The 20,025-nt window shown below is 37.0% G+C and overlaps 1 protein-coding gene across 6 annotated transcripts in view; it reads right to left on the reverse strand.

Moving 5' to 3' along the window:
• Nucleotides 1-19,816, reverse strand: part of SHPRH (SNF2 histone linker PHD RING helicase) — a 93,814-nt gene extending 73,998 nt beyond the window's left edge. For 2 of the 6 annotated variants that reach the window (XM_034990930.1, XM_034990927.1), the window contains exons 1-8: nucleotides 19,209-19,557; nucleotides 11,163-11,833; nucleotides 8,770-8,899; nucleotides 6,571-6,789; nucleotides 3,935-4,013; nucleotides 3,136-3,286; nucleotides 1,990-2,098; nucleotides 1,084-1,340 (exon numbers count right to left, since the gene is read on the reverse strand). In XM_034990930.1, the coding sequence (XP_034846821.1) occupies nucleotides 1,084-1,340; nucleotides 1,990-2,098; nucleotides 3,136-3,286; nucleotides 3,935-4,013; nucleotides 6,571-6,789; nucleotides 8,770-8,899; nucleotides 11,163-11,801 (1,584 nt within the window). In that variant the 5' untranslated portion in view covers nucleotides 11,802-11,833; nucleotides 19,209-19,557. Of the gene's footprint in view, nucleotides 1-1,083; nucleotides 1,341-1,989; nucleotides 2,099-3,135; nucleotides 3,287-3,934; nucleotides 4,014-6,570; nucleotides 6,790-8,769; nucleotides 8,900-9,897; nucleotides 11,834-12,584; nucleotides 12,673-19,208; nucleotides 19,558-19,617 lie in introns of those variants that run through there. The other 4 variants (XM_034990928.1, XM_034990929.1, XM_034990931.1 and 1 more) reach the window with 4 other exon arrangements.
• Nucleotides 19,817-20,025: the final 209 nt, after the last annotated feature.

Below are 20,025 nucleotides of genomic sequence, written 5' to 3' on the forward strand. Positions count from 1 at the left end.
AGCTGAAGGCAGACGCTTAACCGACTGAGCCACCCAGGCGCCCCTTTAATTTTTTTAAAGTTAGTTAGTTTATTTATTTATGGTAATCTCTATACCCAACGTGGGGCCTGAACTCATGACCCCCGAGATCAAGAGTCACATGCTGTTCTGACAGAGCCAGCCAAGTGCCCCCTTTACCTGATTTATGTATGCATAGCTACCGTAAGATGATGATATGGGAAAAAAGAGAATTTACATAAAAAACTGAAAATGTATATAAAGAGCTAAGCAAATGTAAGGTATCTGATATTTTTAAACTATAGAACAATGCCTGGGTGGCTCAGTCAGTTAAGCATCTGCCTTCAGCTCAGGTCATGATCCCAGGGTCCTGGGATTGAGCCCATATCAGGTTCCTTGCTCAGCAGGGAGCCTGCTTCTCCCTCTGCCTGCCGCTCTCCCTGCTTGTGCCCTCTCTTTCTCTAACAAATAAATAAAATCTTAAACAAACAAACAAACAACTATAGGACAGATTTTTTACCTGCTGACAACAGCATGATGAAAATAGAGTTGTTTTACTTACTTTTTCCTCTTTAAAAAATATATTCTTTTTTTAAAAGATTTTATTTATTTATTTGACAGAGAGAGAGTGAGAGCAGGAACAGAAGCAGGGGGAGTGGGAGAGGGAGAAGCTGGCCTCCTGCCAAGCAGGGAGCCCAAAGCGGACTCGATCCCAGGACCCTGGGATCATGACCTGAACCAAAGGCAGACACTTAATGACTGAGCCACCCAGGCGCCCGAGAAATATATTCTTTAGAGTTATTTTAAACTTTATAATATGCTTAACCCACTAATATAATTCACTCAGCAAATATTTATTGAGTATTTGCTATGTGCCAAGCACTCCTCTCTGCATTTAGTAAACAAAATAATGTTTCTACTCTGATGAAACTTATATTCAGGAAGTAGAAAAGATAAGTCACAGCCATATGTGATTTTCTTGGTTTGTTTTTTACCTTCAGTCTCTAAGAGCCTCCGTATCAAGTGGGATCTGTCAATGCCTTCCATAAGGCATCCCATACAGCAACTTAACAAATGTTCTGTTACCTGCTTTTTTGTTTTATCATATATATCCTCTTCCTTGTAATTCTTCCCCAGTGTAAAAGTTCCAGAAAAACCATGGCCTTTGATCTGTTTCACAAGACCTTCAAAAATTAAACATTTCAGCATCCGTTTCAGAAGACTCCTGTTCCGCTGAACATCGTATCTATATATAGAACTGACATACTTATAGATGGAAAGGATGGACACTCCTTTTTTTCCATTCATTTCTTTCACAGCTGTCAGGATCATCACACGTGTAGCTACATGCAAAAGGATATATTAACTCAGTCAAAATAATTAAAATTAAAAAAAAATAGAATGCAATTAATCTTAATATGCACTGAGAACTAAGTTAAGAAAAATAAAACAGATTTACTGAAGATATGTTGTCTGTATACCATCATTTTGAAGAATATGTAATAAAAATTTATCTCAACACATTAATAAATTACTGTAATAGAAATAATTTAAGGAAGAATTACTCATTAATTTGTTAATCTTATAAAGCAACTATCATTGAAAATTGTATTTTAAAAAACATCTCCCAATTATCTATGTATATGCTACCATTAGTAAGGGAAACATTCATTTGCTAGCAGAATCTGAAGTAGCTATGCTTGAGAATAAACAAAGCCTGGTTTAAACTGTAAGATAAAGAAATTCAAATATAAGAGACTGAACAAGAACTAACTAGACTAAAAAAGATTGAAGCAATCAATTGAAAGAATAAACCTTTAGTTTTGTTAAGAGAACATGACCTGTAATTGACTCCATTTATACAAAGCATAAACGACTATGAAAACAATTATCCGTAACAAGATAGCTCCATTTAAGGAATAAGAACTATAACAGATGACTGTATAAAGATGACTGTAAAAAGGTATTTTCTTTAAGAGATTTCATACTTACGGGGGCACTGAACTTTTTCTTTTGGTTCAAATTCCATATTCTGGGTTTCTGTGTTTTTTACTTTTCCTCCAGAATAATGTGATGGAATGAAATAATTCACCACTTTTCCCTGATATAAACAACATTCAGTAGTCACACAGTGTTTTGCTTTCAGTAACTGGAGTTGCTTATTAAAATTAACCCTCCTTCTATTAAGGAGATGCAAGAGAGTTGTAAAAAATGATGAGAAAAAGAGCTAAAATGCTACTCATACATACAAACCTTATTTTTTATCTCAGGGCTTACTGCTAGCCATCACTTTTTAAAATTTTACATATTATCTTAAATTACCTAAATGTTAAGTGTGGAACTTCTGAAATTAACTTTTAAAGGCTTGTTTAAATATGGAATTAATATAGAAGTTACCGACAGTTAACTGCTATATATTCCAACTCATTTTTTTTTTTTTTTAACAATGAAATAGGTATTTTCTATTCCGTACTCAAATCTACAAGGTTAACTTTGCAAACCTGACCCTATCAGAAGATCACATTATCACTAAAGTTGTGAGCACAGTGGGCCCTACCGGTAATCAATTATACCCTTAACTAGTGTGTTGATTTTAGATTTGGTTATTGGAAATTATGAGCTATGAGCTGCATTTGCCTCAGTGGAGCTGTTTTTTTTTGCCCCCCATAAACTCTAAAATTTGTATTTTTAAACATAATTATATTTTGGAACAAGGACTTAGAGTTTGATTCATTTAGCAATCCAATTACTAATTATTAGATTCTATGATTTACATATTTGTGATTTGTACAATTAAAAAAAAATCACTCAAAAAAATTTAATGGTAATGTGGAGGCTTGTAGTATTGACCAAACATTTGAGGAAGTAACAGTACTTTCCTAAGAGTTTCCCTGCCAACTAGAAGGAAGCTTGGTGACAGCATAACCCCATCCTACTTGGCCAACATCACTTACAAAAACCCTGCTAGGTCACAAACATCCTATTCTCTGTGCCCACTTGAAGTTAACTAATAACTTGTAAAAATCATTAGCCTCTGAGTAAACGGAGTGTTGGCTTAAGTGCCAAGCAAATGTTGGCCATACGATGCTTTTTGAGAACATGTCCCCTGCTTTCTCAGCCCTACAGTACTCCTCCTACCTCAGGAAGAGTGAGAGCATCTTGTTTGACATCTTGCCGAGTATGTGTCAGAATCAGAGCCAAAACCTCCACTGTCTTTCCGAGACCCATCTCATCTGCTAAGATTCCACCAAGCAACTGTGGCCCAGCATTTGGGTAATCACGGATGATGCTAAAGGAAAAAACAAGAAAAACATATTACAGGAATGCAAGTAAAAATTATACTATTCCTAAAAAAAACTGGAAGAAATCCATAAAAGTCTAAGTTTTTTTTAAACTACATTTTAGGGTGAAACAATCTGAAACCCTAGGTCATGAATAAAAAACTGCCCGAGCTGACAACTAAGTCTGCAGAAACAGGAGTGGTACTGATAAATGCCCATCATTTTTTTTCTCTTCTATAAATAACAGGAAGCATGTCTGCCTTCTTTTGTGTCTGTGAATAAAAAAGTAAGGAGGACAATAACTACCGATTCACCCATTATGTTATTATGTTTAATGATTCCTAAGACTTTTATAATAGAAATTAACAAATTTAATGAAAATATAAAAATTGGCCCATAATACTAAAATCTCTTTAAATGTCAATAACTAAGCATCTTAAGTCTATCATATTGCATTCATTTACTGAAAAATGACAAGCACTATTAATTTCATGTTTGTCCTACCTATATAAATGGTAAAAATATGAAGTCTAACAAGACTTTAACTTAGTATTCCTTCTTAAGGTTACTGTCAAAGCTAAAGACATATGCTACCAATCTCATACAGGTTTTCATAATAATTATTTTTAATACCAAGCACATGAAGTTTGTCTTACCAGCCTGTATACGGATTGTAGTAGAGTTTCAAACCCTCAGATGTAACAATCTCACGCCATAAGAAGTGCAGGGCATTTTCTAAAGAGAAATATAACCATAAGAACAAGTTTCTGTTTGTCTTCCCTTCTGCCAGATAATCACATTAAAATAAAAATAAGTTAGCAGTAAGGATACCCTGGGAAGCCACATACACAAAGGAAAAGGCTAGGATCTCCATTCTTTTCTTCAGATATTATTCTTATGTTTATTCTTCCTTTGCTTTGGACACCAATATTTTCTACATAAATAAGTGTTAAGTTAGAAAAACAAAGTGCAGCAAATCACAGAGGTTTAACAGGAAAAGAAAACTAGTACCTGTAATCAACTCCTACCCAATAAAGGAAAGTAGCTTATCCTTTATAAATCCTTCAAGAAGTTGCCTAGTTTAGTAAGTCAACAGACATATGCTAGTGGGCTAATACATTAACCTAAATCAGACCTAACCTTTTACATGGGTCTGAGAGTAGGAAGAAAGGCTTACTTAGCTGAGGAAAAAGTATTCTAAAACACTGAAGTACTGAGTGTATTTCAATCAAAATCTTTCACTATCCTTTCCTTTAAAATTTTAAGTTGTTTAAACCAAATGCCAAATTAGGAAGCATGTTTCTACCCACCAGTGAAACAGCAAGTAATTTTTTGCTGCCTTCTTTAGGGATTAATAGATGCACTAGGAATATAGATATATAGGGTTTATAAAATGAAAAAGTTAAAAGATAAAAAGCTTCAATTTATGGGAGCCATAGGGAACATAACTATTAAATGATACATGGGATTTAGTCAAGAAAATCCATTCTGTGGAGAAAAAAGAATGGATTACTGATACATGCAGTGTGGTTGAATCTCAAAAACATGTTGAAAGAGCCGACTTCTCTCCTGCCTCAAGTGTCCATATTTTGCCATTCTATTGTTTCAAAAACAGGCAAAACTAATTTATGGTGGCAGTAGTTGCCTCCTGAAGGGGCTGAAGTAGAGGAGAACTGACTCGGCCACAAGGGAACTTTCTGGGGTGATGGAAATATTTCATGTCAGCACTGTAAGACAGATATAAAAGAAATAGGTAAAATAAACTTTGTCAATTTTATTTAGCTTACTATAACAAATATATTATCATTTCAATATGAAATCAATATAAAAATTATTAATGAGATATTTGGCATCCTTTTTTTGTACTATTTGAAATCTGGTATATATTTTAAACTTACAACACATAATTTGGACAGCCACTTCAAGTCTCAAGAGGCATGGGTGGCTACTGCCTTCTGAGAATATCTAGTTCTATGTCTTAATTGGGTCACTGGTGACACAGACGCACAGATTTGTGCAAATTTATCAAACTGTGCCCTTAAGATCTGTGCATTTTATTGTAAGTTATACCTTAATAAAATTACTTAATTAAAGAAATGTTATTTCATTTTGGAGAAAAAAATAGTCCAGTCTGTGGGAAACTACAGAAACTACAAATTTCTCCAACGGATAAATTGTAAGAAAAAATACAGAACGTGAGGAGATAAAAATCTATGGATTACAGAAATTTAATGGACAACAACTAATTCCAATGTATGAACATTATTTGGTTTCAGATTTGAATAAACTGTAAGAGAGAAAGAGAAATAGAGAAACAGAAAGGGGAGAAGAAAAGAAGGGAGAGAGGGGAGAGATTTGGTGATATTAAGGAATTACTGGGTTTAAAAAGCCATTATTAAGATACATATTTTATATCTGTTTAAAGGAATTCTTTCTTTTAATAAAATAAACTGAAGTATTACCAGATTAAATGATACGATATGTGAAATTATTGCTTCAAAATAATTTAGAGTATGGGATGAGGGGGAGTGGGAAGAAATAATGTTGGCTATAAACAGGTATTTATTTTCCAAAATTAAAAATTAAAAAAAAAAATGAATTTTGTTGGATAAAAAAGTAGAAACTGGAACCTATGGGAGAAATAAGAGCTATCCATCATTAAAATAAATCTATACAGAAAGAGAGTTAAATAGTCAACATTTCACTTCCTAGAATCATGCAAAAATCTCACCTTGTGCCTTTCTCTTTAAAGATAATGATAAAGAAGCAGCATAAATGACTCCCATAAATTTACTTCTACGAAAACTCTTAATAGATAACATTTTGTTCTATTATTTAGTTTGTGGAGCAAAGAAAATAAATGTAAACCTAGGAGAATTAGTCACACATTAGTCTCCCACTTTTGTAAATTTGCTTTCTGTTGCTAATATTCATCATTATTGTGAAGCCTCTTGCAGACAGACGATTAACAAGATTCCCATCTGATCAGGTTCCAAAAGCAATTCTTAGTTGGAAAGGCATGTAGAAAATGTATTAGTTTTTAAAAATTCCAATCAAGGCAGCCTTTATTTGGGCAGGAAAAATTAGTTCAAACACTTAGAGATGAGGGAACCCACAAATGAATTTCTCTAGATTTCAATTTTAAAGAGTTTCTTAGACTATCATTTTGTTCACAGTAAAACCCATTTTATTTTCTTTTCAATATGATTTGTTTAACAATGTTCCCCATCCTAACTCTCTCTCACATAATCCCTCTGATCAATCTGTCTTTCTTTAAGCATCTTATACTTACCACTAGTAGGAGTGCTTCTGAAATGCTCTTGTTGTAGCATCCAATTGACAGCCTCTCTCTGGTACGGTCTCAACACAGGAATCAATGCAGGATGCTGGACATCCACTTGGATGGACTGTGTTTCTTGCTGGTGTGTTTGCTTCACAAACTGGTAGAGCTCATCAATGTCCTGTCCCTCTGGCTCACTCTCTGAATCTTCCTCATCCTCTTCCAACACATCTGCACATCCAACAATAAATGTACTCAAAACAACCCGATCCACCTTTTATCACTATAACAATTCTTATTCTAAGAACATATTATGCATTTTTCCATCTCTGGGGCCTTGCTCAGTGTGTTTTGGCACGGGCAGACCCTATCCTTAATTCTTCCCTGATCAAAAATCTACCTTTCAAAATAGTTCAACTTTTTCCATGGCATTTTCTTTTGTTTTCCCTGGTTAGAATTAATGTTCTCCTCTGTGTTCGTGTAATACTCTTCTACTTTGGATATAGTGATACACTGCAATCTGTCTGGCAGTGCAATCATTTATATGTATTCTTACCTCATGCACTGAACTGTTAGGCAAAGCCTGTCTTTTGTTTTTATAACTCCTCAGAGCAGCTAGCACATGCTTTGCCCATTGTAGATATTTAATAAACATTTGAATGTGAATATCTTTTGCAATTTATAAAAGGATAATTTATTTCACTTTTACATCTTAACATAAAAAAATCCATATGCAGACATAATTTTTCTATGTCTATTAAGACAAAGGTTGTTCCCATTTTATTTCTTATGCTAAAAAAGGATAGGCATTTGGTAGTAGCAGGAGCCAACTAGGAGGTAAGTGCTTAAGCCATTAATACAAATTTGTAAAAAATATCAGATATAATTGTTGGGCACAACTGCCCTGTGGAAGAAGAACTGGTGCCTACTGTAACATGAAAAAAAATTCAAAATCTTGAATAAATGTACAAACCCACTTTAGCTTATGATTTATTTCTCAACTGTTCCCAAAAGGTCTATCCACTTTTACAGAACATACCTCACATGCCACAGAATGAAGACTGTACCACAAAATACATAATTTACTTTTTTCAATAAAAAATATGCCATGAGATTTTCAAAATTTTATAATTTTAATAATTTATATTTATAAATTTATAATTTTTAAAATTTTATAATTAATGTCTGGTTATATGTGTGGTTCTTTCAGACTTTTCCTACAGTTGTGTAATCTAGTACTGATAACTCAGTTGAAGTTTTCCTTTGAAATCCTTTGACATTTTCCTTTGAAAAGTCCAACTTGTATTATTTTTAAAATGCAGAATAATTCTTACCATAACTTTAAAAATTCTAGATGTACTTAAAAGCATCCCTTCCAATTCTGAAACCAGAGATTTTCCTCCTTTTAAGTCTTCAACATGCAAAATGATTTACTTTTGTTAGTATTTTTTTTTTAAATTAAGCAGGTTCCCTGTCCAACATGAGGCTTGCACTCATGACCCTGAGATCAAGAGTCACGTGCTCTACCAACTGAGTCAGTCAGGCACCCCTACTTTTATTAGTATTATGAAGCTTTGCAAAGCATGAAGAAACAACTCAACAGTCAAGCTCAGAGACTGATTTCCCAAATATTCCAGTATGAAATGTTCTGTAATTTGCACCTAAAATAATGCTGACCCACCATGAGCAGGGCTTGGAGAATTTGAGCCGTTTTTCCAGTAGTGTTGATGGGCTGCACCAAGCCATCCACACTCTCCCCTTGGGAACCAATGGCAGACAACTCTGAAGCTGCAGTCCTGACCAAGGATGCAACATCTTGCCAAGAAACAGTAGGAAAGTTAACTGGTGTTTATGGGAAGCAGGCTCTTGAGATTATTTGTCAGACTGCAAAGGAGAGGTGGAATAAGGCCAGCCAAGAATCTCTGGCCGTGACAAAATAAAAGCACAAGAATAATGCAAAAATTCCAATCAGCTCAGATCCCTTTAAATTCTATTGACTGCAAACATTTCTTGAGTACTTACTCTAAGCTAGGCACAGTATTTAGCAAAGAAAGACATGAATTAGTGGGGGCATTTCAGACATAGTTTTGTCACACAGTGCTTTCATAGAGACTGTTTAATTTTATTATGGTTTTATCGTTTTTCTGCTTGTTATGTATACGATTTGGGAAAAACCCACAACTCTTAAAGTAACAGCAATTTTTAATTTACCTGGAATAACAAAATTGTATAACTTTTCCATCACTCTTTTCATGAGTTGATTGAACTTCTTCATTCTTGAATTTGCATCACTCAAAAAGTCAAGTTTTGCTAGGCCACCTTCCAAAAGATAAATTCCAACCTACAAAGAATTAATCAACATAAACATAGTTTTAATTGTACTAATACATTCTTTATGAGGACATGAAAAAAAAACTTTTTTAACCATTACTGCTTCTAAATGTATTCACAGTATTTGCCCCACAAACATTAGACACATACCTACCAAATCTCCCTCACAAATTTTTACTTTCAATAACAAATTCATTCTACAAATGCAGTGCCTACTATGTGAGATGCACCATTCAAGTTATTAGAAAAAAATACTTCCTAAACTGGGACTGAACCTGGGAGAATGTGATGAGAATACCAATTCCACCTACCAAGTCAATGATTTCCAAACATGATGGGTATCAGAATAATCAGTGAAGTTGGTTAAAAATGCAGATTCCCCCAGAAGATTCTAACACACATGTCAGGATTCTTAAGCACAGTTAGGCTTGGGAATCCCTATTACTAGATCAAACACTAAAATGTATAGGAAAACAGATCCTGATTAATGTCATATATCTTGATTCTGGTAAAACAATGCAGTATGAAGTTCTGCAGTCAAAAGATTTGAAGTTGAATACTGGCATTGGTATCTAAGAGCTAAAAAAACCAGGCAAAGTAACTGATTTATTTTGACCCAAATGCTGTTATTTGCAAAATGGAGAGAAGCCTATATGAGATAGCCTATATAATACAATTTTAAAACTTTCTAATAGTAGATACTCAATAAATCCATTTTTCCTTCATTTTCCTATGTTATCCTGGACCTGATTCCGTAATCATGGAGAGGCTCGTATTCTTTTACTAAGGAACAAAAATCCAACCCAGCATTATATAGGAACGAGTAACAAAGAATGTATTTCATTATTATCTGTTCTCTGCCTTGTGTCCATCTAGAGTTAGCTTATTATAACAGCAATAAATGTTTAAATATTTATAAAAACTGGGATAAGAAAACAGAATGGATCAAGACTTGGTCTACAGAGAAGGTGGACAGAACAGATATACAAGCCATGAATTTTTACATACTTGCTATCACTGAGCCACAATTTTGGCATGCATGATCACAAGGAGAGGGAATAAGGGGTTGCATAGTTTCATTCTCCAGGGAAGAATTAATTACAATCTAATGCTTCTAAATTTTCTCCATTCCTTTCGTCAGTTCTGAAAGTATACTAATACAATTGCTTTTTAATGTGAGAAAGACACACAAGACACGGTTTTCAATTGAACAAAAGTGAATTTAACATTTTAGAATTCTTTTCCTTTCAAGTTTTGGCATAAAGGCATATTAACCTGCTTCATAGTTTATAAAGGACATCTACTTACAGTTTCTCACCTGATTCTCAACATGACTGTATAAAGTAAAAAGAATGATTATTATTTACATTTTATACAGAAAGACGATGAAATTAGAGCATTTAAATGACTCACATAAAGTTACTTAGCTAGTAAATAGTAGAGCCTGAAATGAATTATAAATCTACTCATTCATTTGCTGAAAATCTGTTCAGTATCAGGGTTTTACTAGGCTGTGAAGATAAATGACTTCATAGTCTGCTGAAGGAGAAAAATCCAAAATATAAGTACGCAAGTGGCCAAGGCAAAAATAAACGTGTATAGAGTATTAAGGGGAAAGGCATGTAATACCATCCATGAATTTTAAGAGAAGATCTCCCTAGAGAAGTAAACTCTGAGGTGAATATCAGAGAATGCCCAGGAGTTATTAGGGAAAAGGAAGGGAAAAATCCAGGCAGAGAACTGTGAAAACAAAAGCAAAGATGCAGAAATACGGCCAGAAAATATGCAGGAAATATATCAATTTGGAATTTCTGGGACAAAATAAAAAGCAGAGTGATAAAAGATGAAGCTGGAGAAGTAGACAAGGACCTATCAAAGAAGGGAGTTATGTGCCAGATTACACTTGATTCTGCAATGAGTAACAGAATTCCATTTCATTCACATTATACCAATTCAGAGACAAAGCAGATGGAGTTGAAAAGATAAGCAGGGCAATGGTTAAGGGACTGCTACAAGAAGAGGGAGAGATGACAAGACATTGAGAGTAGAACCAGAAGGGAGGAGGAATCCGGGATATCTTGAAAAAGAACAGCCTGGAAATGATCAGCTATAGTATACATATTTTTACAGTTACTGAAAGCCCAAAATAAAGTGCACTTCAAAACTTAATAATGAGAGGCTTATTTCTGGCTTTTTAGACCTTCCTTCTAAGTTAACTTCAAAATGGGACTGCCCAACGCAGAACCTTAAAAGACACCACAGAAATTGAGTACCTTGATCATGTGATTTCCTTCTGGTTTTTGGTAAAGTTTTATTCTTCTCTTCTTTTGTAGCCACCCCAAATCTTCTAACATTTCACCACTGAAAGATGATTCCACTCGAATACCCTTTTCACAAATACTAATCGGCTCATTGAGTCCTTTTTCTTGTTTCTCTACATCTTCACATTCTGAATTAACATAGATCAGGAAATGACTGCTTGACTCTGAACTCATCAATGTAAAACTCCTTTCAGAAAAATGTTCAATTAAACTCTGTTCGGGAAGAAGCTGAAGGGTTAATTCGCCCAGAAATGCCTTCCAAGAATTATCGAAGTGATAGGGAGAAATCACGATATTCAGCTTTACAGAGAAAGGGGACAAAATGCCACCAGTCTCTTCTTTATCGATTGATTTTGAGATGCTCACTGCCTCGGAACACCTCTTCTTATCTTTGTGAGCCACTTCTTCCTTTAGACTATCATCTAGGATGATACGGTGAGCAGAAGAGAAAACTGAACCCGCGGAGGGGTGCTCATCATCAGTTAGGGTGAGAGGTTCGTTCCTTCTGTCTTCATGCATATTCCAATGAAGCTGCTGTTGCTTTTCCTCATCGACTCTCACTGGAAGAGCACGTTTCCGCCGGCTACTCATTTTCAAGTTTTCTTGGTTGGGAAATATGAACTCTAGAAGACAAATACAACAAGTAAGCTTTTCACGAGAGGATTTTAGTATTAAAGTGCTCCCAGATGAATAATTCACCGTAACTAACGGCCCACACACGTAATATGAAATCTTAGAGAGGTACGTAAAGCAATGGTTAATTTTTTTTAAATAAGTCAAATACAGCTAAGGAACACACTGACCATAATCTCATGCATCACAGAAATTCTAATGGTCTTACTGGTCTTTTAGTGGATAAATTTAGTAAAGATAATATGCTATATAAAATTAAATACATTCTAAAAATACATGTAATGAGCAGCATGACAGTAAGGTAAAATCTCCCCAATATCCTGGAAACACGTATTTGAAGAGTTTTAGTAACACTTAAACTTCATCACAACAAAAGTTCAATTTTGTTTTATAATCCCAAAGGGTTAACAAAACTTCACTTGACCCTTACACAGCTAAAAAATTCCTAAAAATATATTTTCTCTTTCAAAAGAAGGAAATGAAAATAAAGAACATATTTCTTTTTTGTGGGTTAGCAGAAACAAGAATAGGTGGGCAAGGAATAAAATGGTGATGGCAACCAGGGGAAATGGAGCAGAGACAAAAAAAGAAGAAAGAAAAGAAAAGATGTAGGAAAAAAAGAGAAAGCTTTGTTATCTCAGAAGAGGAAACTGGTCTGACAGCAACCTGTATTATGTAGGCCCCAACTATACTTTTCCCAAAATAATAGCCAATTCCTATATGAAACACACAACAACTCACAGAGATTAAAATAATAAGGTTGTGGGGCGCCTGGGTGGCTCAGTCGTTAAGCGTCTGCCTTCGGCTCAGGTCATGATCCCAGGGTCCTGGGATCGAGCCCCGCATCGGGCTCTCTGCTCCACAGGAGGCCTGCTTCTCCCTCTCCCACCCCCTCTGCTTGTGTTCCCTGTCTCACTGTGTCTCTCTCTGTCAAATAAATAAATAAAATCTTAAAAAAAAAAAAATAAGGTTGTAATGATAGTTTTATGCATATTCCACCTATTCCAATGATGTAGCTCAAAAGAAAAAAAAGGATGTATAAACAATTAAAATTTGGCTTCAGGGTAGTTTAAGGAATATTCTCAATTTGGAATTTTTATGGACTAGAAGATACAAGATGTCAAAATGTCAATTCCTAGATATTGATCTACAAAGTAACCCTATCCAAAATCCCAACAGCCTTTTTTTTCCTTCCAGAAACTGACAAGTGACTTTAAAATTTATATTAAAATGCTCAAGATCTACAAGAGTCAAAATAATTTCAAAAAAGAAGAATAAAGTTGAAAGACTTACACTGACTCCAGGACTTACATTGATGGTAATTAAAACAGTGTAGTAATAATATACAGACATAATAATCAAAACAGTGTGGTAATGGTATATGACAGACATATAGATCAATGTAACAAAATAGAGCATCCTGGAATAAACCCATACATGTATGGTCAATTGATTTTTTTAAAGATTTACTTATTTATTTTAGAGAGCGAGAGTGAGCGAGTGGTGGTGGGGGGAATGTGGAGGGTGGAAGGGGCAGAGGGGGAGAATCTCAAGTAGACTGCCCGCTGAGCAGGGAGCCCCACTTAAGGGCTTGATCTCAGGACACATGAGATCATGACCTGAGCCAAAGCCAAGAGTCGAATGTTTTAACTGACTGATCCACCCAGGCACCTGGTCAATTAATTTTTGAAAGAAATTCAAAGGCAGTCAATGGGCAAAAATATCTTTTTCAATAAACAGGTAGCCATACGCAAGAAAATGAACCTTGAGCTTTACCTCGCACCACATATAAAAATTAACTTGAAATAGATCAGAAACTGAAATACAAAAGCTAAAACTATAAAACTTCTAGAAGAAAAGAGAGAAACTATAAGTGACATTAAATTAGGCAAAAAAAAAAATTTTAAATAGGGCACAAAAAGCAGAGAATATAAAAAATTGATCAAGTTTCAACAAAATTACATATTTTGGCACTTCAAAAGATGCTGTTACAGAAAGGAGAGGGGAAGTAAGATGGGACACAGTACTAGTAAAACGAGTATTTGATGAAGGATTTTTATGTGGAATAGAAAAAAAAACTTTCGCAAATCAGCAGTAAGACAACCTTATGAAAAAATAGAAAAAATTCTGAACACACACTTTACCAAAGATGATCTGCAAGTGCCAAATAAGCACATGAAAATATCTTCACCATCATCAGTCATTAAAGCAATGCAAATTCAACCTACAATCCACAAAGGGAAACTATGTATGCACTATAATGGTTAAAATTTAAAAGACTGAAGAGGAAGAGCAACTAAAACTGAATTTTCAAACATCAGGAAAAGTATGTCAATTTCTTACAAAATTAAATACAAACTTTCTGTGCAGCCTACTAATCCTACCCCTAGATATTTACCAAAGAGAAATAAAAACATAGATTCACAAAAAAGATTTAAACTTGAATGTTAATAGCAGTTTTAACAAAAGCTAAAAATTGGAAACAACCCAAGTGTCCATTACCTGGTAAATGGATAAACAGGTGGGATACTTCTCCATGATGAACTACTGATACAACATACAACGACATGGATGAATTTTTAAAGTACTATGCTAAGTGAAGGAAGCCAGATGTGTAAGACCATAGACCATATGATTCTATTTACATGAAATCCTAGAAAAGGCAAAAACCTACTGATAGAAGACTGATGAGTCGTTACTAGAGGTGAGGAAGTGGGAAGAGGCAGACTGATAGCAAGGAGCAGGAGGGAAAGCTTTGGGGTGACAGAAATGTTCAACTGGTGTTTACGTGATTGTATATACTTGTCAAAACTCATCAAATTATACACTTAAAATTGTTGGATTTTACTGTATGTAAATTATACCTTAATAAAGCTGATTTTAAAAGCACAAACAAAAAGTAGATGCAGAAAAGATTTAAAATTATAAGAGAATGGGCCACCTGGGTGGCTCAGGTCATGATCCCAGGGTCTTGGGATGGAGACAAGCCCACGTTGGGCTCCCTGCTCCGCAAGGAGTCTGGTTCTCCCTCTGCCTCTGCCCCCAGCTTGTGTTCTCTCTCTCTCAAATAAATATCTAAAATCTTAAAAAAAAAATAAAATTGTAAGAGAGTATTAGAAACAGCCCTATTCTAATAAACTTGAAAAATCTAAATAAAATGAGCAATTTACTGGCAAAATATAAATGAATAAAATTTATTTTCTTAGTAGCCATGATGCATGTGGCTTTTTAACTTTAAATAAATAAGATTAAATAACATCATAAACTCAGCTCCTCAGTCTTACTAGCCACACTTTAAATGCTCAACAGCTATATGTGACTAGGGGCTACTATACTAGGCAGTGTAAATATAAAACATTCTCCAAACTGCAAAAAGGGTTTTAAGTAGTGCTGGTCTGAGTCAATCATGAGAATTCAGTTTCCTTAGCCAGTGCCTGCTTTACGAATGTGCAGGTAATAAACTATAAAGAGTCTCTTACTATGGTTAACTATAAGCATCTTATCTCCTCTATTATCTTGGAAGAATATAACAGGAGGCCCCTAATAACCTATGTGTTTATCTTTGCCCAATTCTCATCAGAATATAGGCTAGAATACTGGAATTTGATCATTCTGCTAGAACTTTGTAAAGTTCAGCTATATCAGCTTATTAGTTAACTATAGCAACAAATATGCTGTGTAACATACCACTCCAAAACTCAAAGTTTTGAGATAGCAATCATTTATTCTCTCAGATCTGCAGATTAGCTGAGGGTTGGCTGACCTAGCCTACGTTTCTGGAGCAGTTCAGCTCTGCTTAATGTAGTTCTCATCTCCTAGGACCAGCAAAGCAACCCACACACGTACTTATCACCATGGCTGCGGGGTAACAGTGTAAATCCAATCACACAAGTACTTTTCAAAGTGTGGTCACAGCAAAAGCACAATGTTCCATGAGCTAAAGCAAGTCACATAAATGGACCCAAAGTGAAGAGGTAGGGAAATGTACCATACTTCTCTACTGGGTAGAACTGCTTATGGCAGGGGCGCCTGGGTGGCTCAGTTGTTAAGCGTCTGCCTTCGGCTCAGGTCATGATCCCAGGGTCCTGGGATCCAGCCCCACATCAGGATCCCTGCTCAGTGGGAAGCCTGCTTCTCCTCTCCCACTCCCCCTGCTTGTGTTCCCTCTCTCGCTTTCTCTCTCTCTGTCAAAAAATAAATAAAATCTTAAAAAAAAAAAAAAAAGACATGAGGTAGGGGTCACATTATGGTTGGTGTTATTACACCAACCATAATATTAAATTAATATGAATAACATGGTAATTATGGAATTGTGAACTCTAAAAGCCCCCAAAGCAACTGGCTATAGAGTCTCACATCTGCAAAGCAATGTGGCTTACAGGAGAAAAGATTCTAATTCTAGTTTTGGCATTTACTAACTGTGTGGCACAGGAATAGTTAACCTCTCTGTGCTAGTTTTCTCATTTCAAAATGGGGATTAGAAATAATCTACGTGCAATAGTACAGTTAACAGAAATTTAGCATATATTCAGTGAGTGGTAGCTGCTATCACCATCATCCTCGCAATTATACGTTATATATTATAATAACCAAACTTTAATGTGGCAGGATGGAGGACCATATATCTGTGTGTCTCAAACTTGACTGCACATTAGAATCATCTGGGGGAGGGCGCCTGGGTGGCTCAGTTGGTTAAGCGACTGCCTTCGGCTCAGGTCAGGATCCTGGAGTCCCGGGATCGAGTCCCGCATTGGGCTCCCTGCTCAGCGGGGGGTCTGCTTCTCCCTCTGACCCTCTTCCCTCTCGTGCTCTCTGTCTCTCACTCTCTCTCTCAAATAAATAAATAAAATCTTTAAAAAAAAAAATCATCTGTGGGAACTCAAAAAAATCCTGATGCCCAGGTACTACCCCAGCCAATTAAACCAGAACTGAACATACATCCATGATTAAAAAAAAAAAAAAAATCTCGGAAGGGAGGGAAAAAAATGAAACAAGACGAAACCAGAGAGGGAGACAAACCATAAGAGACTCTTTTTTTTTTTTTTAAAGATTTTATCCATTCATTTGAGAGCGAGAATGAGAGAGAAAGAGAGCATGAGAGGGGGAGGGCCAGAGGGAGAAGCAGACTCCCTGCCAAGCAGGGAGCCCGATGCGGGACTCGATCCCGGGACTCTGGGATCATGACCTGAGCCGAAGGCAGTCGCTCAACCAACTGAGCCACCCAGGCACCCCCCATAAGAGACTCTTAGCCTCAGGAAACAAACTGAGGGTTGCTGGAGGGGAGGAAGGTGGGAGGGATGGGGTGGCTGGGTGATGGACATCGGGGAGGGTATGTACTATGGTGAGCGCTGTGAATTGTGTAAGACTGATGAATCACAGACCTGTACCCCTTAAACAAATAATACATTATATGTTAATAAAAAAATTAAACACACACACACACAAATCTTACTCTGACTGACTCTTTTCTTAAGGGATTTCTATCCAGGGATAACTTCTTGAACCAAGAAGAGATTACTTAATCAAAACTACTTATAACTATAATGCTAATTGGCAACTAATAAGTCAAGTACTAGCAAAATTCTATCTATTTCTAATCATATTCCAAACCCTTCTCCTGGTTTTCTTCATACCACATGAGTCCTACTTTTGGTCATTCTACTTCTTATTAGGAATACTATCAGAGTTCAGTGAAACATGACTATTTGCAGTTTTAAAACATGGACCACATTTTAATTGTCCTTCCTACATTTAAATGTAAAAAGCCTTTTGCTTGAAATGCCCTTTCACACTTTTCTGCCTGGTGCTGTCCCAACCTTCCCCAGGAAACCTTCCATGACCAGGCATTCTGAGTTAAGGGCCATTCCTCCTTCATTTCAACTGTATGACTTTGAAGGCCATGAAAGCTGGGCAGGAACAGTATCCTATTCACCATTGCACCCCCAATGCCAGGTCAGTGCCAAGATGGAAATGACATACAAAATAAGGTGAAACAAATATCTCTAACTCCCCAAATACCTAATACCCTGCCTCTTTTTAAGTACCATGTTTCTTTTTAGACAAGAGTCTCTTAACCACATTTGAGAAGATTACACGTAATGTAAAACTAATCTTTACTATTTCTGGCCCTGAATGAGACAGAGAAAACTGACTGACCCATATCTTCAACAGAAAACAAAGACAGGTTGTTAGAAAAATAACATAAAATGTTAAGTTACTAAGACAATATAACAAATGATTACCAATTAAACTTAGATTCAGATTTTTTCCCCTCCAAATTATTATGTCTTCATAAAAAAGACACACACAAATCCTGACTTACAACAAATCCATGGTAGGCCTGGATTTTGAATTTAGGAACAATAAGAAGTATACACCTGCCATACTGCTGCCCAAGGTGAGCCTTATGCAAGCAAAGCCCAATCATTACGGATTAGTGAAAACCTCCTCATGATCTAGCATTACCACAATCTTTCTGTAGTAATAACTTCGCAAGATGAGCGCGTTTTCTTCTATTGAACCCCAAAATATGTTACATAAACTTTAAAAATGCCCTCAAAAGAAGTAAAAAAAAAAAAGCCAGCACACTGTTTCCCCAAATCTTTGTAGCCTCAACTCTTAATAAAAGTTTTGTTTTAATAATTCTGCAAGTGCAGTTCTTAGGCTCGGGCAAATAAAACAGTAGCATCTTTCAAAAGTAGACTATTTTATTCTCAACTGCTAGCTTATTGGCTAACTCGACCTGGGAAGCTCTAGGAAGGAAAGGTTATCCAATACAGGCACACTTCTCTCTCTGATGCTCAATAATCCTCAGTTTCTAGCATGGTTTCTGATCATAAACCAATGAGCCTTTCTGGCGACAGTACAGATACTATGGATCATTTCTGTTCATGGGAATTTCAAGTCTTGCTACCACCCAAGAAAATATTTTTAAATAGCTGTAATGACTTTAAAAATATTTTATTTTGTTCAGTTAAAGCGTTAAGGTAATTTAAATACAAGTAGGAAAATATCAAACATCTAGTATTTCTACCTCCTGGGTCATGTAAAGTCACTTAGAAAAAAGGCACGAGCTTAATGGCCACTAATTAATAGTACTGTATCTGAAAGAGACAGTCAATCATCAAGTAACACGTCTTTGTTCATAAACCGAGTAAACGACCACGGAGTCAAAATGTACAACCTACACGGATGGTTTTGAGAACGAACGTAACCAATCTCACTCCAAAGGTAACTGAGAACTTTCAGACTAACTTGGAAGCCTCGTCTCCACTTTACCACATTACAACCCCGCGCACCAAGAAGCTAGGCAGCTGCCCAGATCCAGCCTCCGGGGGCGTGTGTGTGACGAACGGTGATACCCACTCGGTTTTCTCCCGAAACTCAAAAGCGGTTCACGGAGTCAGAGCTGGGCTGTCAGCGCCAGATCGCTCCCAGCAGGCCGGGCAAACAAGCTACCCGCGAGGCCGAGGAGCGCGACGACAGTCCCTCGGACGCTCGATCTAATCGCCACAGGCCCCAGCTCCCGGGAGAGCAGCACAGACTACTTTCCCACGGCCCTTTCTTCTCCCGGGGGAGCCGTGGTGGTCCAGAGGCCCCCAAGTCTGGGATGGGAAAGGGTCGGGGAAACTCGCTCTGCGTCTCCCTCTCAGCCCTTTAGCTTCCTGGGCTCCAGAACAACCGAGTCTTCCCTCCTTGGGACCTCCATCTCCGTGTGGAGACGTCTTCGGTCCGTGACCTCTGACCCCTGACCCTCCCTCACCCAAGCGCCTACCTAGGCTGGTACTCCAAGCCTCTTGAGCCTCTCTGCACCAAGGTCCTGGGCTCTTCTAAAGCCCCCGCAGGTCCCGGGCACGCATCCGCCACTCACCGAACACCCGCCTGATATGGGCACGCGCGCTTTATGCTGGTTTGTGTTGGGGTTCCCGGGGGGCCCAGAAACCACAGCTCCCAGCTCCCGGGTGCGCGCTGGAGCGTGGGGTCAAGGTGAACGCGCACGTCGGAGCGCCCCGCCCCCTTTTCCCGGCAATGGCTTCATAAGTCTCTTCTGCGCAAGTCCACACGGTTAAAGTCTATCGGAGGATACAGTTGGAATCTCGCGATAGCACTGCCCCACGACATTAGGAGTACAGGATTGGCTGGAAGCTCTAAGGAGGAGGCGGGGGTCTAAGTAGATATTAGG

The sequence above is a fragment of the Mirounga leonina genome, unplaced genomic scaffold (assembly GCF_011800145.1).
Source record: "Mirounga leonina isolate KUSES-001 unplaced genomic scaffold, KU_Mleo_1.0 Mir_53, whole genome shotgun sequence".
NCBI lineage: Eukaryota > Metazoa > Chordata > Mammalia > Carnivora > Phocidae > Mirounga > Mirounga leonina.